Raw genomic sequence first — 23,606 nt, 5'->3', positions numbered from 1 at the left:
ACATCAAAAAATGAAGAAACCCACTGTCTTCTATGAAGATGGTGACATTATGGCTTCTCCCTTTATTAACAGTGAATCTCAGAGCTGGAAAAATATGGTATATAAGTGAGAAAAAATATGTTTCTCCTGTAGCCTTTTTGGCTATGAAAATTATCAATATTTTTATGACTGGAAAAAAATTAGGCTCCTTGACCCTAAAGAAAAATTACTTCATTTCAGCAGAAATGATGAGCATTCTTTTCATCTGCCAATGAAAGAAAATCATTCTTATTCTTTTCCAGCAGGACTTGCATGGCAAACAAACCAGATTATGAGCATGCACACAGAAATATCTTCCATTGCAAGATGGCTTAGTCAAACAACCAATGCTTCTTTACAGTAAATGAAGGCTCTGCAATCTCCCTCTCTTCATAGGATGTAAATGATGAATTTCAAACTGGAACAAAGACCTCCTTTTCCTACACTCCAAACTGAAACACAAGAACCAGCACTCGTCTTTCACACTGTAAGCCTCTGTCTATTTAACTGCAGAGGCTGTAACTTACTGATTTTGAGCCTATTGCACATCTTTGGATGTCTTTATTTCACAGTGTAGGGAAGCTGCTGCAGACAGGAGCAACTTCTACAGAACAAATCCAGACATTAGTTTTAAAGCAAGTCGAAGGACTTTTGTCATTCATCTCTCACTCAACTTATTTTCCTGGCAACTACTCTATTAAAATTGGAAAAAAAATTAACAGCAAATGAACCAATTGAAATTATCAGACCTAGCACATTATTTCATTACTTTGGGAATAATTATTTTATTACTTCCAGAAATTAACTTTTTTTCTTTATTAAAATATACTAACATTAAATGGTTTTATTCCTATTAAAACTCTGCATAATCTGACATTGTCTGTATTTCACAAAGCTTCTGTGATTTCTATAGCTTAACAGAACTATTGAATGAAAGTTCCATCCCAAGGGCCACTACACTTTTAATGTGATGCTTAACTGAGAAAGTTTTAATAACAGAAGTCATGTTTACTGAGGTATTATTGAAACTGGCAGTCCTTGTAATGGTCACAGTACTCATGCTCTAAGTAAATGTAAGAATGTTAAGTAAATTGAAGAATGAGTTTTTTTTCCTTTAGAGAGTTTTAAATTCAAGACAACCTTTGCCATCTCTTCTATCATGAAATGGTAAAAAAATCCTTTTAACTCTTTTTTCTCTATTAATAAAAGTCTCAGATCTGACCCATAGAAGTGAGACAGAATGAAAAAAGAAGTATGGAAATATTTGTGTATTCTTCAGATCTGACCCATAGAAGTGAGACAGAATGAAGAAAGAAGCATGGACATATTTGTGTATTCTTTTATTTATGCCATTACTATTTGGGAATATTTCCTATTTTGTGGAGTAAAAATTATTTGCTATTTTTATCCTTAGCATGTTGAGGTAATCTGTAATCTAGAAAAGAAAGCCTGAAGTTTAACTGTATTGAAAGGTTTTCAGCTGAAAGAAGCACTTCCATTACCAGCCACTGATACAACTTTCAAATAAATTGAAGTCTAGTTTCACTCCAGACAGTTTTGATTAAAAATTTAAACAATTAGATGTCACTATTCATATTTTCTTGGTAAAAAAAAACTACCCAGATTCTTCTTGCTCCTGAAGTTGTTTTCATTAACTGTCAGTATTTCTATCTCTCCTTCCCTGGCCATTTTGAAATCTTATTTCTTACTGAAGTACTCCACAATTTATCATCAACCTATTCTTGCCCTCTTATCATTCTTTAGCCTAAGAAGTGGCATCAGAGAGTTTCTCCAGCAAAACAAGAAATGCCACAATTTAAAATCACATGTTTAAGAAGCAGGAGTAAGGCAATGTCTATTCCACTGTCTTAACTAACTTCTTAAAATGTAGTATTTCCTTCAATGTACAAACTCAGAATTTCAGAATCACACAACTTGTATTCTGCCTTAATAGGGTTCCCATATTTAGGCAGTTAACTTCCACAAGCACAAGAAAGAAAAGCATACAAATAGAGCATGAAATAAAAATCAGGGTTACTGAACAGAAACCACTAATTCCACCAAGAAGTTTCACGGGGATTTATTTTTTGGGGAAAAAGGAAGAAAGAAAGAAGGAAGGAAACAAAGCCCCAACGAACAAACAACAACAAAATCACCTTCTGTGTGTGCATGTTCTTCTTATCACTATGAGCTTAAAGAAAAGGCATGCCTCATTAGTAAAAAATATGCCTTAAAAGAAAAACGCTTTTAATTTTAATTCTTTTTTTGTTTAGATTGGAGTAGCAAAACCAAAACACTCAGGGATTCCAGTCCCAATCTGGAAATATCTATCTTTCAGGGTTTCGTTTTATGTATCTGTTCAAAATACACTCTATGGACATGGAAATAAATAGTAAAGATGTGTGGAACACTGGAACACATTGCCCAATGAGGTGGTGAAGGCCTCATTCCTGGTGACATTCATGGTCAGGTTTCATGGGGGAGATGAAGGATGACAAGAAAAAAAATCAAGTAGGTATATGACAAAAGGAAGAACAGGAAAAATCATTACATTCTAGAGGAAAGATTTATTAGCTTCTGTTCCTCCAAATATTGTTACTTATGTCCATACAGTCTATAGGATCTCAAAAATTCCTGTACACTCCTTCAGTCTTAACTCTCCATAACTTCCAGCAGCCACAGAAATCAGTGGTTGTTGCCATCCTAACAGAGAAAAAATATTTACACCAAAGAAAGAGCAATTAAAAAAAAAAAGTATTTTCATGCACAGAAACAAACTTCTTCCTTTGTCAGGAGGTCCTAAGGAAAAGGACTATTTTTCCATTTCTATTTGATGCAAAACAAATCGTTTAATAACTACTGTTTTATCAGATTTTCAATACTGTAAAAATACATCTGTAGAGGAGAAAAAAAAAATCTAAGTATCTAAGTTTTGACTAACAATGTTTGTTTACCTATGTTTTCTGGCCACATGGCTCTTTGCAACAGTTCTCATTTTCCTTGCTTTCAACAGAAAAACATTACTGGAAGTCCAAAGGATGGCATATGTGCTTTTAATGACACATATGGTGAGGCCATAGATAAAACATTCTTACTGACAGAACAAAATTTGAAGGAGAGCAACAGCAGGACATAGAGGGGAAAAAAAAATCCAACAAACATTTGTAATGAGTCCTTGACCTATTTCAGCTGAAAAACTTTCTCAGCCAAGTACATTTCACCAAGTTGAGATTACTCAGTGGTGTACTGTCAGCAGCAATGTGTTTTCCACTATTGTGTGCTCTGGGCTTCATTAGAACGTGGAGCTACTATTACCAAGGGCAAGGCAATGGAGGTCTGTGGCCCTTTAGAACACAGAGATCCTTACACTGTCAAAGCAGACAGACACAGATGTGTCTTCTTTTACATTCTTTCTTATTTCACACACAAGGCATTTTGACCTGTGTGAAATAACAACACTGCTTTAGAATCAAGTTGGTATTTCCTAATAATATCTTCCAGAATTCATTCCTAATAAGTATAAGAATCAATCTTAAGCTGGAAGACAGTATATTTAGACTGGATATTAAGATGAAATTCTATACAGTGAGGGTGGTGAAACACTGCATAAGGTTGCCCTAGGATGCTGTGAATGCCCCCTCCCAGGAGGTGTTCAAGGCCAGGTTGGATGAAGCCTTGAACAGCCTGGTCTAATGAGAGGTGTCCATGTCCATGGCAAAGGGGCTGGAATTAGATGATCTTTAAACTCCCTTCCAACCCAAACCACTGTATGATATTTCACACACAAGAAATTGTGTGCATGAAAGAATGCTGCTTTAAGATCAAACAGGTATATCCTAATATTATCTTTATGATTTTGTTTTAATACAAGGAAACAACATTTCCTAAATCTTCCCACCTCTTTCCCCTCCTTAATTTCTGTATTTCTTAATGAGAACAACAGCCAGATTTTAATATCTCAGAATATAAGACTTCAACTAGCTCCATTACTTGCTATCAGAAGTAATGAGCATTCAGAACATGAAAGAGAGAGTGGTATTGCCAGCTAACATAAAATATTCATTCATTACCATATATCACCATCTACTAGAAAATGTATTGCCAAGTAACATACCAGAAAAAATTTGAATTCATCTTTCACTGCAACAGTCTTCTCTGTTGGATTGCATATGGAAAGACAACAGTTTACTTTTTCCTCTTGCAGTGAAATGTAGTCTCCATTATTGAAAGAAAGTATAGAACATTTTGAACAACATGCAATAGCTGATTTTTACATCTTGATTACTTTGATGCTTATATGTATGTGTTCCAAAAAGAGAGTGAGCAACTCTGAGTTAGATTCATATTCTAAAAACTGAATAAATCTGTACCACTCTTTGTTAGATAAGCTACTGAGAAATACCACCTGATCTTTTCTCCTAGGAACAGAACATTATTCAGTGCAAGTTACATCAGTTGGAACTGCAATAAGAAAAGATTACTATTCCCAAGTTCTTTTAGACCTTCTCTAGATTGATCCTTCCTTCTGATAGCTGCTGAACAAGCTACAATAGCAGGTGTAATGCAAAGTTACTACAGAGCTCTTTATAATTCAAGTTCAGCACTTTGCATGGTATCACGATCTGCAAGTTCATTGTGATGGAAAAATCTTGTCATTTCTTCTGTAATGGGTGCCCTGCTCCCAGTTAAATCCCAGTTATTTTAAGTTTCCACTTAAAGAGAGGAAGGGTCTTTTTTGTCCTTAAGTCTCTTAATGCAGTACTCTTCAAGTCATTTATTCCCATGAAAATCTGAAAATACTACTGACTGTTGAGTAGTCTCTTGCTAACCAAATTGCTCACAGGTCAATGAGGTAGCAATAAACCCATTCATAAATATGGAAGAGAAAGTAATTTTAGATGAAGGCTAATGAATTCACTATTTTTGCTAATTATTTCTATTTGTTTAAGACTGCGAAGAAGGAGAATGACTTTCATCTTGTTGGTAGGAAACTAAGAAAGGCAGTTTAATCTTGGGGGCAAGTATTTCTCAAGAGGAAGTGTAATGTAAAATACTACAAAAAGAATATAGATCAGACCAGTAACCACTTAAAAAAATCCTACCTGTACTACAAACTCATTCAGGTAACAGTTTAGCTATTGTTTACATGCAAACACATGGAATACTTAGTTCAAGGGGGACATAATGCTGCTTGAGTCCAGAGCAGAGCCACAAAGATGATTAAGGGAATGGAACATCTCTCTTAAAAGGAGAGACCTAGGGCTCGAGCTGGGGCTCTTTAGCTTGGAGACTTAAGTGGAGACTGAGGGGTGACCTCATTCATGTTTATGAATATGTAAAGGGTGAGTGCCAACAGGATGGAGCCAGGCTATGCTTGGTGGTGCCCAATGACAGGACAAGGGGCAACAGGTGGAAGTTGAGGCATAGAAGGTTCCATGGAAACATGAGGAGGATTTTTTTTATTCCCTGTGAGGGTGACAGAACACTGTAACAGTCTGCCCAGGGGAGTTGTGGAGTCTTCCTCTCTGGAGATATTCAAAACTCGCCTGGATGCATTCCTGTGTGATCTGGTCTAGGTGATCCTGCTCTAGCAGAGGGGTTGGACTGGATAAGCTTTGGAGGTCCCTTCCAGTCCCTGACATTCTTTGATACTTCTAATTTTTGAAAGTATTTCTATAGCCTTTCTCTTCCCCTCTGTTTCAAAGCTATGCTACAAACTGAAGACAAAGTACATGATATGGCATGATATATTTAGTACTTGGGGCTGCAATTCACGCTGATGTAAAGCAACAAGGACTTGTGCTTTTACTGCTGTACTTGAATGCTTACATAATGCTGATGCAAGTCCACCTTTGCTATATGTAACTCCAGTAGAAGAAATGCTTAAAAGATAAGCAGAAATAATTGCCAGAATATGATCTGAGGAGAAAAATTCAATATATTTTTGCTGTGCTGCTTTTTTGTAAAAGGAGAATTTTAAGACTCAAATAAAACAGCAGAGGGGATATGATCTGGAGTTTTTAATTTCACTTAAGGGATTTATCTTTTTCATATTTCGAACAGTACTGCTATGAGCTAACTGCTCATTGACTAGCTTGATACAGGACACGAGTTTAGAAGTCACAGTCCGAACCCAAACCATTCACTAATGGTACGTTCTACAGAAACACTTTAAAAGCACAGCTGCAGAACACTTCAGAGTGTCAGGGCTCAGGAACAGATTAGAATTTTTGTTGTGCATTATCTAGCTCATATTTACAGGTTCAATTACTGAGAGAATGTTGAATATTCAGACCAGCAATTATAAAAAAGCAGTTCTCAAACAAAATTTTCTGTTGTCACTAAAGGTATGGTTAAAGTAACATACCCAGCAATCTTGCATCTTGATAAATCAGTTGCCAATAGGATTGAAGACCCCTGCATATCTGCATTTATTCTCCTAAACAGCTGTGTGTTAGACATCAGACAACATGACAGTTTCCCAATTGAAAAATTTACTTCTAGTACCAAACCAGAGCAGCTCCAGACCTAAATCCATCCAAATATTTGTGGGTAAAAGTCCAATAAGAAAATCCTGTATCAATTAAATACTTTATTATTGTGAATCCTGTAGAATTTCCTCTGTTTTGACCAAATTTTTTTTCCAGCATTTGAGAACCTTAAGGAGCCCAATAGAAACAATTTTTAAAAAAAATTTTCTAACCATTAGAAGGGTTTTGTGCAACTGAAATAATTATTTCTAAACTCAACCCAGCATTTTCCCTGAGTACTTAATTGCACATATAATCAAACATTGCTCTTGTGACTTAACTCCACTCTGCCTTAAAAAAAACAACAAAAAAGCTCCAACAAAACACACACACACAAAAATCTCCAACAACAACAAAAAGAAAAGCAATGAAGAACAAACAAACAGACAAAACCCACAAACCCTACAGAAAGCCATCACATAACCTCCCCCTCCATGCTGACTCTGTACAAGGCAAAACCTTTCTAAACCTTAGGCAATGATTTAAAACTAATATTTTCTCATACTTTCGTGACAGAAGCCTTATCAGCAAGGACAATAAAATGAACTGAAAACCAGTATGACCACTGCATACAACCTCTGGGTACAGAGTGTTAACATCACCAACTACAATGCTGACTTTTTTATCCCCTTCCCTGCGCTACAGGTATGGTAGAACCCATTACTGTTGATATACAGAAGTACACGAAGTCAAGATCAAACAAAAAAGTTATCAAATGGAAAGCTATCTGAGTCTCATTATCACTTACTAATGGTGCCAAAAACTCATGTCATCCCTGCAAATTAAGGCAAAATATGGAAAATACTACTGAGATGGATTAAATGAGTTTTTTTTTAAAATCAGGCTACAGAGAGAATAAGAAACTGGATAATTACTTCACCTAAAAAGGACAGCAGAAATACCATTATATAACTTCACAGTCTATTTACCATTGGGCTAGCACAAACAAGCACAAGACCCAGAAAAAATGACAGCAGGGACAAGTTCATTAAATCAAGAATCAGATGTTTATTGCTAGAAGGGAGCACAGAAACACTTCATCTCCTGCTGCTGCTGTCTCTTCTACCACACTCACTTGTTTTAAGGGAAAAAAGACACAGCTCAGATATTGTCCCAGACTCAGTTTCTGAGCAAGCATTCCCTACTGTTCCTTAAAAGATACTTCTGCCCCTATATGGCACGTCTATTTTATCCCACACTAATAAGCAATACTCAGTACACAGCCAATTACATCTAAGTACTACATGTTGCTGAGCATAACACAGCCCTTGCTGTTTGCTTGCCCTTTTCTTTGCTTGGTGAGATTTAAAGAGATGCTCACCAAAACGCTGACACAGAGCAAAGAATGTAGTAGCCTTTAGCATATTTCTGAAGTGAATGTTGGAATCATGTTCCTCCAAAGCCATAATATAGATAGAGCAACCAGGAAGAATCAGTGAACTACTAAAAGATGTAACCACAGGTACTGGCAATTAAGACATTATTACAAGATGCAGACTAATCTTTATAGTTTGATTGATAATTCAAATTTATGTACCTATGAGCTGTAATTACTAATGCCATCATCATTTATTGATTTGATTAAGATATTTCAAGGTTTTTCTTACTGAAATTAGCTAATTCATAACAACCAAGACAGCAAATATCTCCATAGCTACTGTTGTGGAAGGCCAAGGTAGGCCTAAACATGTCCTAACTTGCCCAGGCATGTTTTCTGTTCCCCCTCCTTCTGCTGATGGGAGAAGCAACCACAGGAAAGGAAGACAGAAGGCCTGGCATCTCCATGTCCCTTCGAACTTGTAAGCAGGGTATTTGCATGTGTTTATACACTTGTTTGTGTTTTGCCCTAAAAGGTAGAAGCAAGCCCTGACTTTACCCAATATGGTCAAGTTTGGCAAGCTGCCATTCTGACTGGCTGACTTGTGGCCAAAGAACCCTTAGTTTTGGGCTAAAAAGAGATTATCTTGGGCTAAAAAAAACAGAGATAAGCAGGTAAACACTATGTGCTTCTGCCAGTGCTTTGCCTTAACGTGCTTCTGCCACAGTGCTCTCTGCTGTTGCATCCTGCCATGCTCTACCTGCTCCATAATACACGCTGACACTTTGGGTTTGTATACCTGGAAACTGTCTTGCTTCAAGTTTACCAGGATAGGCATCAAACGCCTTCATGCGATACACTTGCTTAGCCAGCAGGACATTGTGCCTGTCTGCAAGACATACTGCCTGCACCTCTGCAAGTCTCCATGCTACGTCTGGAGCCAAGAGGAAACAGGATCAGGTCAGAGATCGTCTGCTTCTCTCTCCCAGCACCTTGTTAGAGCCTGGGAAGCCTCAATGGCTATCAAGACATCAACAGAACTCCCTGCAAGTGTTTGGGTGATACTTTTCATGACTGTTGCAAAGAACCTGTTATTAAAAATTATGGCCTGTAGCAAGAGTCATGAATATAAAAATTAACGAAGATATTAATTTTGGAAAATAATACTCACACCATACTACCTGCCACTACACCTACTTATTCCCTGTGTATAAAAATGCCTTAGAATGAATGACAGAAGTCGGGAGCTGAAGACCAGGTTTATAAGTTTTTAAAGAAAGATGGACAGAGGGTGTGACAGTTTGGGTGTTCCCCATCCCCCCCCCACTTTGGAAATCACCCAGACTAGACTCAGCCGGCTCTGAAAATTTGAATAAAGCTTATTATTTACAGCTTAGCTCAATATACAGGCAGATATTTACAGTATACACAGTTATATACAGAAATATACAAGGTAAAAGGTAATACAGAAACACAACAGCTCTCCCAGAAACCTGAGTCCCCAGGAGGGGCTCCCAAACACCCTTACACCTTCTCCCACCCCTCTCAACCTTACCCCAGTCCGAAGGAAGAATGAAGGTTTGGCCAGGGGGTTAGGAAGCAAAGTGGATTAATCAGAGAGGTGGCAGAGAGGCTAGAGGGAGAAGTGCAGTCCAGACCTCCCAGGCAGAAGTGCCTTATCTATGTTTGGACTCTTGTTCTTATACATCTCAGCAAGCCTATGAGTGAAGTAGACATCACTCTTGTTTTCCTTTCACAGCCTGTAATCTAGTTCTCATCAAAACATTCCAGCTAGCTTCAGACTAGCACAGAGGCTTATATTATTTACATCTGAAATGCTGAATAATCAAGAGAACAATCAGAAATTAACAACTGGAGTGATTTACACTGAAAGTAATCAACAGAACAATTTTCAAGGGTCAGTAACTCAAATTTACACCCAGAATGTCACAACAGTCATCATAAAGGTGTGGAAAAACCAGTCAAGCATTTTCTTTACTTGTACCATGAGTAAATATTAAAGGAAAAAGAAAGAAAATAACATTAAAAAAAAAAAGCAAGAGTATATTACTGTAGTAGAATTTTTCCACATGCTGGTTTTGCTAATCATAGCTGAATGAAAATTGCTATTAAAATTACCTGGGTTTATTAATGTTCATTGCAAGATATTCTGAGTTGAATGAGACATGACTGGAAGAACACAAACCTTACCTTTGAACAACCAGAGGAATAGCATGTTTTTTGGTTTGTTTGTTTGTTATTTGAAAGGATCACAGAGAGTATTAAGATTGAAAACATCTTAGCTGCATAATCATAAATATTTTACAACAAAAGGCCACTGTGAATTATGTAGGTATAATCTGGCCTAAAAAATCCAATTTGCAATCAGATGTTTTTCTTTTAAATTCTAACCATTAACCTCTAGGCATTAAGTTTCATCTAAATAACACTGATTAATATTCATCAATTCCTCCCACATCATCTTATTTTTTCACTTTTTATTTTACATAGACTACAGTAATAAATACCAGATAGATGTAGAAGCCTTCATATCTTTCACTCACAAAATTCAATAAAAAAAAATCATAAAATATCTTGAGTTGGAAGGGACCCAGAAGGCTGCTCAAGTCCAGCTCCCTGCCCCTCACAGGACTACCTAAACCTGAACTGTATGACTAAGGGCATTGTTCAGATGAAACTTTCGAGTCTGATAGGCTGGGTGCTGCAGGGAGCCTGCTCCAGTGACTGACCAGTGAAGAGCCTCTCCTAAAGTCCAATCTGAAATTACTCTGACACAGCTTGCTGGTCAGCAGGGAAGAGGATCAACAGTTCCCTGTCCTCCTTGAGCAACCTGTAGGCTGTGATGAAGTCATTCAGCCTCCTCTTTTCCAAGCTGAACAAACCAAGTGACCTCAGACGCTCCTTTTAAGTCCTGCCCTCAAGACCTTTCACCACCTTGGTTACTTTCCTCTGAACACACTCTAATAGGCTGAGGTCCTTCTATTGAGGCACACAAAAGTGCACACGGTGCTTGAAAAGGGACTGCACTAGTTCAGTATTGAGTGGAACACTAGCTCTCTTATCCACCAGACAGCTGTGCTCTGCTTGACGCACCCCTGTACACACTCAGCTGTGGCTGCCAGGGGACACTTGATTCGTATTTAATTTGCCATCAACGTAACGCCCCATCTCTTTCCCCATGGCTATTATACAACTTATTGTCCCTCAGTTTATACATATAACCAGAATCAGCCTATCCCAGGTAGTCTTACACCTGGGAAAGAACAGCCCCAGCTATCAGTATAGGCTGGGGACTGATCTGTTGGAAGGCAGTGACAGGGAAAAGGATTTGAGGGTCTTAGTGGATGGGAGGTTGACCATGAGCCAGCAATGTGCTCTTGTGGCCACGAGGGCCAATGCAATTCTGGGGTGTATTAGAAGTGCTGTGGTTAGTAGGTTGAGAAATGCATGTATATTCAAATGTATACTAATGTACATTCAAATCCTGCAGCTGAATTTTTCACTTTGTTTTCCACAACAGAGAAAGGAAAGCTATGTGTGATTTTTAACACCCCCTTTTCAACATCAGCACTAAAAAAAACCCAACAAACCCATGCCAACAATCCAAAAAATTCAAAACACCAAACAACAAAACAAAGAACCAACAGCTATCACATATTTAAACTTTTTACTGCAGAATGGGATCAGCTTCCTCTCCTCTGTCAACAGGAAAGGAGGAAGTCTGGGATAAAGCTCTTGCCATGTATCTCATTCTTGTAGACAAGCTCATTCGCTCCTCCCCACCAATATTATGATGTGTTAGTTTAGAGTTAACACTCTAATTATAAACACTCTAAATCATAAACAAGAAACAGAAACTTTCTGGACATTTTAAAATAGAAAGTAAATAAAATAGAGCATTAGTGTGCTAGTTTGAAGCAAGCTAGAATGTTTTGGTGAGAAAAACTAGATCATAGGCTGTGAAAGGAAAACAATGGTGATGTCTACTCCCCTCAGAGTCTTGCTGGAGAAGAAGAAACATAAACATTAGATAACGCTCTCGCCATTTTTTTGCTGCACTTTCTGGCTGGGCTGCATCTGAGCTGCATCTCCCTAACCTCACCCTCCACTCACCTTTGCTTCTTAACCTCTTGGCTGAACCTCTATTCTTCCTTAGGACTGGGGTAAGGTTGAGAGGGGCAGGGGGAAGGTGCAGGGGTGGTTGAGAGCCCCTCTTGGGGACTCAGGTTTCTGGGAGGGGAGTTGTGTTTCTGTATTACTTTTACTTTGTATATTTCTGTATATAACTGCATATACTGTAAATATCTGCTTGTATATTGTGCTAGCTGTAAATAAATACCTTCATTTATATTCCCAGAGCTGGCTGAGACTAGTCTGGGTGATTTCTAAAGTGTGGGGGGCAGGTAACACCCAAACCATCACAATTGGTTATAGAAGAAAAATAATAGATTAAGTCTATATAATTTCATTGGTTTGCTGAACTAGTATATAATTTGTTGCACTAACTGCTCTTTGCTGCTTCCTGCCTATAGAATCCTCTTCCTTTCCCCACACTGGCTGATCTTGCATGGCTACACTAACCTTGGCTGAGTAGATAAGAGCAGGGCCTGGTTTTATCTCTGGAAGGGGGAAAAGGGGGACAGAGAAGAAGGTGGCTTTTAGCCCCCTCTGTGTTTTTTCCAGGGGAATCTTTGTGTTATTTCTCGTTTGTAAAAATATGAAAACATATTCTGTATGTATGCATTTTATTTTATGCTTTTAGATTTTACCTTGCTGTAAATATATAGCTTTATCTTATTTCCAAACCTTCTGAGCTGGTCGGGTGTTTTTATTTTGGAGGGTAGTTTTAACCCTACCACATATGAACATTCTGGTTATAAAATAACTCTGCAAAATTTATTCTATGCTGTGAAAGTAGCCTATTTGGGGAATTTATATCAAGACAGAGTATCTTCAGATAAAACTTGATTAATCACAATCTTTCCTTTGCAAAATTTATTTAGAGAACAGCTATAAGCACAAAGACAATTTGTTGTTTTTAAGAGGGAGTTAGAGAGCTTATATACACTGAGAAGATGTTATCAAGCTTCATAGATAGGATAAAGTCAATCTATCAAAACAAGAACAAGACATTCTTGTCAAACTATTTTAGGACTTGTGTGTAAAATGAGAATTTCTTTAAATGATGGAAAGACAAAAGAAGCCTTTTGCAGGTGATGTCTAGTGAATTTGTTTGTGTTTTGAGATGCACCATTGCCAGTATAAATTCAATTGGCTGTGGTAGTTTTGTTAAGTACACTTGCTTAAAAGCTGAGAAAAGTGTCTGCTTTAAGATATGCTACTGAGGTGAAAACATTGCCAGCAGTCAATAAAAGTGAGGAAAACTGCAATAACCATTATCTCTGCATGAATCAAAACACAAAAGCTGTAACTTTCACAGCATGGCTTTTACCAAAAATACTTAAACACAGACCATATCTAAACTGCTTTGGTGATTGAAATTGAGATCAAATTCAGCAACCATATTTTAAAATCTGCTTGTGGGACAGACTTAAAAATATCAACAGCCTTAGAAATGATCTGACTACTACAGGATAGACTCGAAATATTAGCAACCTCAGAAACAAATGAACTTCATATATGACCTAGACAGTTGGCTGAATATTTACTTTTACAAATTCAATTGCTAAGATGGACTTCCTAGTCATCTATTTCAATCTCTAACTTCAAACACGAAGCAAAAACAACCAACCCCTTTCTTTTGTTTGATTGCTGTATATAATTGCAGAAGAATTTACTGAATAGTGGTCTCTTTTCTACATAGTATTTCCAAAATGAAACAGCAAATATTTAACAAAACCTAAATTTTGAAGTTTCACAAAATACATGTGTGCTCTACTGACAAGTATTAGTAAATTAATCACTACTAAAATAATCATAGAATCATTAAGATGTGAAAATACTTTTAACACCTTTGAGCTCAACTGTAACTCAATTACCATGACCACTAAACCATATCCTGAAGTGCCACACCTGCTTCTTGAACAGCTCCAGAGATGGTGACCCCATCACCTCCCTGGGGAGATTGTCCCAATGCCTCATCACTCAGTAAAGAAGCTTTCCTGTTGTCCAATCTAAACCTCCCTTGGCACAACCTAAACACATTTCCTTTTACTCTATCACTTTACCTGGGAGAAGAGTCCAACATCAGCCTCACTATAACCTCCTTTCAGGGACGCGTAGAGTGCAATAGGACGTAAGATCTCCTCCTAACCTTCTCTCCTGCAAATAAAGCAACCCTAGTTCCCTCAGCTGCTCCTCATATGAAATGCTGGATACCAGTGAATGCATATTCCTTTTTTTGTTCTAATACAGTAGCACTTCACAGCTTTTTTTAGGTTAGCAGCCAGATTAAGAGTGCTGTTACTACATCTTACAGAGATATTTAAGTATCCAGTTAAGACAAAGAAATATGACAGAACTAGTATGCTGGATTCACAAATTCACGTGTTTTCAAATAAGCACAGAATTTTCTTTGCTTTTGGAAAAGTTTGCAGGTGGCAAGCATTGTGTTTTACAACACTGAATAGCAAAAAATTGCAACAGACATTTAGAAAACCACCAATGCTTAAAAAACTTTTCTGTTGTTGGCTAAACAACTGCAAGCACTTTTGCCAAAGCCAGAATAAAATATTTAATCAACAGTGACTTTTGCATATAGAAAACTTATTCGCTAATCTATTTTAATAAGAAAGTCCAAGCAATTAGAGCAATGTTTGAGACTGCATCTATTCAGTTCTGCAACCCAGACTTCAACTGCAAGCTCGTTCAAATCTCACACTCTGAATCTCATGCTCTCAGAAATGAAGATTCTATTCCTGCTCCAGCAGTTCACACAAATGTATTTCTAGAGATGAAAGAGTGTCCTAGCAAGCACTGCCCTACTGGGTTTACTAGGTACTTCTTCCATGAGTTCCTCTACAGACACGCCATATGTTGCTGCTGTAAGGGGAGCTATTTGACTGTACACAAGACACACACTCAGGAGGACTCATAAAGCTTTCACTCTGTCACCTTCGAGTAAAAGCTTATTTGCTGCTCTAATTGTGAGCACCACTCAGGATGCTTCTCTTCTAATTCTTTGCAGGGCAAAATATCACTGTCTTGACTGAAATCATGTCCTCTAACAGTTCTTCAATCTACAAATCAGTAAGGTCACAGAGCAGCAAGCTTTGTGGTGTTCAAGCACAGCACAAACAGACATTTTTTTTTTCACTTATTTTTCCTAGACAAATATACAGGACACAAAGTTATCAGCTTAATTTTGAGACATGCCCTACTATGTTTCTGTTTTAGACTAATTTTAGTATTCTGTTACATAATGTTCCATCCAGTCAGGATCTCACCACAAGGTGAGCTACTGAGTATAGCAGAAACATATAGGAAATTGCATTTGTTAGGGACTTAACAGGAAATTGCATGAAAACATAGCACATGGATGGTGGTGTGGAAGAAAAGAGAATGTCTGTAAGTGTGCACAAAAGCACATATGAAAAGGAAATACAACAGTCGTTCAAAATTGCCTTGTAGTAAAGAATGATTCAGAAATGTTCTCTGGGTTAAAATTACGTAGGCTGTCAGCAGTTCAGAAAGTAGGGCAGAGAATATGCAGAAATGGACAAAATGACACATGATTCTGTGAAAAAACAAGAACCTGTCAAACACAACTGCATAATGAAGTATAACATAAAATTGCAATAATCAGAAGATGGTAAGTCAGATTTTAAAGACGTGAGTATCTTGAGTTTGAATACACGAATTAAAAGCTAACTTGAACTCATAGATCTTTCCAGTAGGTATAAAAGCTACAAATGCTCTAACTTTTTGGAATGGAAATCAACTACTTATTGAGGTACCTTTAATTCAGTGCATATACTTTAAAACTCTGGCTTCAAAGCTGAAAAAAACCCATACTTTACGTCATGGACATAAAACTGACAGTTTTTATGTTATTTCAATAGAGCAAAGTTAACATTAAAACATATATGAACAAATTATTTTGCTTCAGTTTGGTTTACCTTGCAAAATGTTAAATTCTTGTGAAAAAGAAGTAAAATTGACTTTCACCTTGGAGAAAAGAGCATTATTTCTACTAACCTTCGGGATCCAGGAGTTTCTCTATGCCCAGGTGTTGCTTGGCTACGTTGAATGCATGGTCTAATCGTTGTACAGGTGAGTGCTGAGAAACAACAGCATTCCAATCAAACAGATCCGGTCTAAAGCCAAAATAAGAGGAAAAATACATTTACTCTTTTTTAGCATTAGATTTAATTACATATTTCTATGGCTATCCATCAGCATCAGCTATTAAGTTTTGTTTTCTTAATGAAAGAACTTATTCAATTAATGTTGCAAGAAATGGTTTGGTTTCTAATGGGTTTCCACCCTATAGTCATCTATGTCCATCTCCATCACATTAACCGTATGTTCTATTGACCCAAAAGCCTATAATATTATTCCTCCAAGCTGCCTGTTTCCACCCATAGCATTCTTTTCCTGTCATGGCTCAAAATGTCCACAGCAGATTTGCTCTTCTCTTCTAGTGCCATAGAATTCCTTGTTGAGAAGGATCATATGCTGGAGTTATGCGCACTGGGACTGGCTTGCAGCAGAACAGATTACTGGCATCATTTTGCTGCCTTCTCTCTCCAGTCACCAGTTTTTCACTTCTCGTCTCTTCCTATTTTGAAGAAGGTAATTGCTTCTGAGTAGAACTAGATAATGGTCGAACTCCACAATCTTAAAGGTCTTTTCAACCAGAACCATTCTCTGATTCTATTACCAGCTTGCTGTTATATCCCATTGAAATTGGTCAGGAGGTTCAAAAATTCATGACCTAGTGAAGTACACAGCACAGATGCACCTGCCCATTCTCTTACCCAAACTTTTAGAAAAAAACAAAACACACACAGCAATTTTCAAAGTACAAAATGAATATAAAACTTATAAAATAAAAAAAAAAAAGAGAGGCTTTATTTGCACAAAAAGACAGAATGACCAAAACTGAACTGTAGCTCAGACACAGAATCTGAGCACTTGTACCAGTTGCATTGTTTGCAACATAAATGATGTTATTGCACGGTGACCTTTGGTGTTTCACCTCAGTTATACATCAGAGGATTAGAGTTTGTTTTCAAGCACTTTGGAAAAAATGTTCCATCAGGTACTCTGTAATTAATATGCATAGAATGTGATGAAAACCAGCTACACTGTTTGTGACTTTGATACAGCATGCAAAATCAGAAAACAGTTAAACATATAATTTTACCTACAGCTAAATCAAGTTGCTTAGACAAATTAAAAGGTTGCAATTAGTTATGACAGATTTATTAACATTTTTATTAATTTAAAAATTCATTTTCAAGTCAAGTCTCCTCCTGTAGCTATAATAGATGGCAGAAAAGTTCACTACATCATAATAACGTCAAGAGAGTCAAGGAAGATGCCATTTCTGTAGTAGTAATTCCCCAGTTATGCATCTTCACTATCCAATTTTCTTCTGAGAGTGATTTACACAATAACAATTAAGTTATTCTAAGGTATTTTGATTCTCTATGAGGAGGCTCTTACTCATTAGTTAAAAATAGAGGTTTATCCTGCCCATGTGCAGAACAATTCTGCAGTATTCAGTCTGACTGGGGAAAAGGATAAGGAAGGCAGAGAAAAGTCGGATGGTATCATAAAATCATGGGGCTGGAAGATCAAAAGGCCATTGAGCAGTGATAGGTACACAATGGCTTCAGAATCATAGAATGGTCTGGGTTGGAAACGACCTCCAAATGTCATCTAGTCCAAACCCCCTGCAGTAAGCAGCAACATCTCCAATTCGATCTCAAAGCCCCATCAAGCCTGACCTTGAATGTCTTCAAAGATTAGGCCTCCCTCATCTACCCAAGCAACCACCTTCACAGTAAAGAACTTCTTCCTAACGTGACCAGTTTAAATCCATGTTTATAATCTGTTTCTAGTCACAGATGCAACATCAAAGAGCAATTTGTGCACTAAGACACAGGCGTATTCAAAATGCAGGCTATGTCTGCGTGCTGGGTTGACACAGCACACACTCACGAGCCAGTTCTCTGCCTCCCGCTCAAACAGGAGGGAAAGCAGCAACAAGAAAACCCTTCTGGGTTGAAATAAAGAGTTTACTGGAAATGATACAATGCACAATTACCTTAGCCTAATGTGGCAGCTTGAAGGATCCTCCTGGGTTTCCTATCAACAAAACGAAAGGGACAGAGGCCCATCCCAGGGCGATGGACCTGCTTGTCCCAGGGCACTCTAATTTTGTGATTCTATTCCATCTTCTGGTATCACAGCTTCAAAGATAGCACCTGCCTGAACTCTCCCCTTCCCTTCCCTTCCCTTCTGTGAGGAGCGCACGTTCTTACCTCCTGGAGGAGACTGCTGGCAGGGAGTTGAGCTGCATCATTGTGGCCACTGAGGCCTTGTAGGCCCCAGCTGGGGAGGGCAGTTGTGGCCTACCCTCAGGCCGACTGAGGGTGGAAGTGGTGGAGGATTCTAGGAGACCGGTTTGGGCCCAGTAGTTTTTTGTACACATTCTATCTGGTTGCCTTTTTCATACACATGCTCTTGTAAACAGAATTTCTCCTTAAACTTCCAATTAGTGTGCAGTGTCCTCATTCTCACTCCTGGAAAGGGGTAAGAGTCATTTGGACTGGATGACCTTGGAGGTCTCTTCCAACCTGGTTGATTCTATGATTCCTGTCCTCCAGTCCTGGGTATGCTTCTGGCCCCAAACTGGGACACCCATTCACAGAAAAATGCAGCAAAAAGCAGCAGCAGCAGCAGCGAACAGCGATAAAATGGTTACACTCACAGAAGCACGCAGAAACCAGCCCAGTGGAAAAGGTCAACACCCCAAAAAACTGGGAACAGGAAGTAGCATCCAGAAGAAGAAGCCTCGCATGTTACGATCTGAGCTTTAAGCCTCACGATCTTTTGCTCCAGCCCAGTGCTTTCATTTTGAAGCTGGCACGACGGCAGTGTGATATTGGATATCATCAGCAGATTCAACTCAACCCACAGCAGTCTGCATTTGCCATTGGAATGGGCTGCCCAGGGAGGTGGCGGAGGCACCATCCCTGGAGGTGTTCAAGAAAAGCCTGGATGAGGCACTTAGTGCCATGGTCTGGTTGACTGGATAGGGCTGGGTGCTAGGTTGGCCTGGATGAGCTTGGAGGTCTCTTCCAACCTGGTTGATTCTATGATTATCTTTGTACTGGATGTGACACGGCTGGAGTCAGATCTAGTGCATCTGTGTGTGCATCTCTTTTTCTGGCACTTACTACAGATGGCAAAAATTTGAGAGACAGCTACTGAGAAGTACTAAGCTTCAGTGAGTCCCTGCCAGGTGACTTGGTATGGTACAGATAGCACAGATTCCAAGTCAAAAGTATATAGCCCCCTACTGCAACTCAGCTCTGACAAACATTTCATTTAATTTTAGAAATTTAAAAATTGAAAAGCTTTCCCTCTGCCCACAGCTATTTAACTGTCCAGATTTTCCCTTTACTTAAAAAAAACTACCTGACACACATTTTGGTAGCACCATCACTAGACAAGAGTCATAATGCTAGTCTGAAGTGTGAGAGTAACGAGTCTAGATGCTTCACATGATATATTTACTCAGCAATACTGCCAAGTATGATTGCAGAAGACATTACAACCTGGGGTATAAAAAAATTTACATGACAAATAGCTTTTAAAGCTCCTTGAAACAACTCTGAAGGAGAATTTCAGATAACAACATTAATTTTCTAAGGAGTTTTAATTAGAGGACTGAGCAGGTATGAAATTGCAAAGAAGAGAAATCAAACTGAACACATTCTCCATCTTTCATTGCTTTCTCTGTGTTGTCAAAATTGTACAAAAGGAGAGGAAATTTTTCTTATGTCTGCAGCTTGGTTCATATTTGTCAGGAGTAAAGCCAAGGAAGCACAGCAGACTTTTCACCTTCAACACGTGCAAGCATATACATGTGCAAAGAAGACAGAATGAGAACATGCTGAGCTTCATTTAACTGCTCATTGATCAGCACTAATCTTGTATTAGTTGTGGTGGTTTTACACCACTTAAGAGTTCAAGATTTACCCCCAAAGGTAAGGTACCACACTACTCAGCATTTGAAAGTAATAAATATATACATATACAACTAGACAATAGCCCTGTGCAAATCCAGACCCCCCAGACAAAAACTTCAGCTAACAAGGTACCTCTATCCTGCTGCTGTTCCTCACCACAGCCTAAACAATTCTCAAAGCAGAGGAAGAGACAGTAGGAAAAAGCAAGCAAAGGAGAAAGAACACTCTGAGCTCCCAACTACATAAAAAAATAACCAAACCAACCAATGAAATGAGATAAATTTATCTCTTATGTTCTCTTCAGCCCCTTTTAAGAGGTACTCTCAAACTCTCTTGAAAGCTTTCTTTACAATTAAGACACTAGTCTTCAGCTGTAAGATTAGGTCATGACAATCTTTTCATGGAGAACCAGAACTGATAGGATTAAAGGCTTAAATGAAGATTTTTTAAATTGTAAAATCAAAATTTATTTGGAACACATGATATTTTTAATTGTTACAGTTATTTCCTATAGCTAGCAGAAAGTAAAAATCACAGAATTCTATGATTTTTACTTTCTATTAGCTATAGAAAGTAAAAATCAAATAATAAAGTAAGAAACTTTAAAGGAGGAAATAAACCTGAGGCTTTTCAGAAATATTTTTGCTTAAAGTATAAAAGAGACATTTGTTTTCCCCTTCCCAAACAATTACATGATCTGTGGTGGAAACAGATCAGCCACGCCAAGAAAAACGAATCTGCAATATACTAAGGCCAAAGAAATCCAGACTTATCTCTGTGTGAAAGCTGAAGTCATGGATAACATAAACCTCATTACTACAGAACAACAGGTCACCATCTGATATAAAGTATGCAACAGAATTCAGAGGCACAGACAAATATGCCCAGCAACTTCATCCCACCACAGTTATCTGTCCCTACCCATAGCCCCTATTGTGATACAGAGTTTCAGGACACATCTTCAAAGTTTACTCTTATTTTGTCTCAGAGACCATCTGCTTGATCTTTGTCAAAGATAGAAAGCTAATTTTCATGGAGATATTATGACCAAATAACCCCCACAAGACTTTATTAGGAATGAAGAGAAAAACAAAACAAACACCCCCCCCAAAACCCAAACCCAACTGTGCTAGTTTGAGGCTAACTGTAATATTATAATGAGAAAAAACTAGATTATAGACTGTGAAAAGAAAACAATGGTGATGTCTACTTCACTCATAGGTTCACTGAGATGTATAAAACCAAGAAAACAAACACAGATAAGACAGAGTGTGTCTCTGTGTTGGAGTCTGTTGTTTTCTCCCTGGGCTTTTGCAGCTGTGTAACCCAACCAATCATTTCTGCTTCTAATTCCCTCTTGCAGATCCTCCAACCTTGCACATAAGGCGAAATGTGGCATAAGGTAGAGGTGTGGAAAGAAGGTGGAAGGATGGTTGGGAGCCCCTCCTGAGGACTCCAATTTCTGGGAGGAGTATTGTGTTTCTGTATTACTTTGAATTTGCATATTTCTGTGTATAGCTGTATATATTTGTAATATATTGTAAATATCTGCTTGTATATTGTGCTAAGCTGTGATTATAAAGCTTCATTCCTTAACTTCCAGCCAGATGAGTCTAGTCTGAGTGATTTCATAAGCCTGGGGGGATGGGTAACTCCTAAACCATCACAACCACCAACAAAATTAAATAGATAAAACAAACCATCAAAAAGACTAAACACCAAAACTTCAAAACAATTTATGTGTGTTCCTTTCTTTACTTCCTAAAGAACACTTTTATTCATTCAAATACTTTTTTTCCCTGATGAATTTAAATCATCTAAGATGCATTGGCAGTGAAACCTGAAGAAGCAATGAATTTTGCAAAGGCATAAATTCAAGAGAAGTAAGAAAAAGCATGCACTTGAGAGTCAGAACTCTGAAGGAAGTGAAACATTGCCAAGATACTTTAACATCACTGGATGTATTGTTTTCATGTCTTCAGAACTCCTGAAGTGACTAATTTCCAAAGTATCACAAGCCCTTAGAACCTATGCAATATTTGGTAAAAAATCATTACACAATATTAATTACCAATATCACAAAGTGACTCTGTACATGTTTTAGCAAGCCATTTTCTTAAGCCTTATAAACAGCTAGCTCAGGTTATAAAGTTATTAGCATTAGGCTATTATAGAAAACCACCAAAAGAGCAACTCACAGATCTAATCCATAAAATCCACTCCATTAATGAATGTAGAAAGGAGCCACACTTAGATCATAACAGATAACATTTTCTTTTCACAAGCAATGTGGGTTTATTGCTGTTCCAGCTTTATTTATATAAGAAAATCTTAGAATCATAGAATGGTTTAGGTTGGAAGTGACCTCAAAGATCATCTAGTTCCAACCCCCCACCATAGGCAGGGACATCTCCCACCTGAACAGGTCACTCATAGGTCTTTAACACTCTTAATCAAAACAAACCAGGAGCCAGTAACTACTATACAACCTATTGACTTGCTACAATTAAAGAATTTTCACACTTCTTCATAACACAGCTTTAAATCCTACTTACAGGCAAGGCAAACTTACATTTTTTTCTATCTAGGACCTCTTCTTAACACCTTTTTCCTTCTTCCCTCCCTGCTCTGCCACTCTGAAGCTAGAACAGCTCCAGTAATGTGCTCATTTCTAAGGCGGCCACTTGGCCTGAGTTGACACCTTTTAAAGAAGGAGGGATGTACTGGTTCAGCTACCTGACCCACCTAGAAGGAACAAAGGATAGAGGACAGGCCTACCCTGCACCCCTGCCGTGCTTCATTCTATACCAAGCTAACATCATACTCACTGCATGACAGGACGGTGTTGACCAGGACTTATGGGACTTGAAGTATATTCTATTGCTCCTAAAGTTCCCTATTCAGGGTTTTGGGGGTTGTGTGTGTTTCTTTTTTCCAGTCCTTTGGCTTAAGGGGCATGGGCCGTTTGTGGTCTTTTTCTGTTCTGCTTCTACATATGCCAGTATTTCTGTTTCCTTTTGTGTAAAGTGTAGTAAATGGTCCTTATCTCTAACATCTCTGCCTCCTGGGCCTATTTTCTCCTTGCTCACCTGAAGGGGAGAGAAAGGGGATGGGAAAGAAGAAACGTCTCTGTTGTGAGCAGATTGTCAGAGCTCAGCTGCCAGCTAAATTAAAACCAGGGCAAGGGAGTAAGCTAATTAACGTCACTTGTTCCCATTTCAAAATCCCGATTAAAGAGCTAGGAAAGATAAAACAATAATGATAATAAACAACACAAAGCCCTCACAAAGAGGAAAGAGATAAAGCTCTTTCTGATACTGGTCTGGAGAAAAAGATTCAAAGAAGTTAATGGGGAAAGCTCTCTGTGGTCTGGAGACTGCAGCAAGGAGGAGGACTGACCTCTCTTCCTTGGCAAAGTATTTTAGTTTCTGCATATTCCTAGTGTGATGGTGGCTACTCCACAGCTGCTACCTTGTTTATTCAGTTAAATGCAGAAGATACTGTTCAAGCATCCATCTCCCAAGTCCATCTTTATATAGTGAAAACTGACACCCT

The 23,606-nt window shown here is 38.2% G+C and overlaps 1 protein-coding gene across 18 annotated transcripts in view; it reads right to left on the bottom strand.

Moving 5' to 3' along the window:
* Positions 1 to 23,606, bottom strand: part of DMD (dystrophin) — a 1,274,903-nt gene that overhangs the window by 832,910 nt on the left and 418,387 nt on the right. For all 18 annotated transcript variants that reach the window (XM_064151948.1, XM_064151957.1, XM_064151959.1 and 15 more), the window contains exon 7: positions 16,045 to 16,163. In XM_064151948.1, coding sequence (XP_064008018.1) covers positions 16,045 to 16,163 — 119 coding nt within the window. The remainder of the gene's footprint in view (positions 1 to 16,044; positions 16,164 to 23,606) is intronic.

The sequence above is a fragment of the Pogoniulus pusillus genome, chromosome 12, assembly GCF_015220805.1.
Source record: "Pogoniulus pusillus isolate bPogPus1 chromosome 12, bPogPus1.pri, whole genome shotgun sequence".
NCBI lineage: Eukaryota > Metazoa > Chordata > Aves > Piciformes > Lybiidae > Pogoniulus > Pogoniulus pusillus.
Note: the sequence above shows the minus strand (reverse complement) of the source record. Positions and strands in the feature narration are given on the sequence as shown.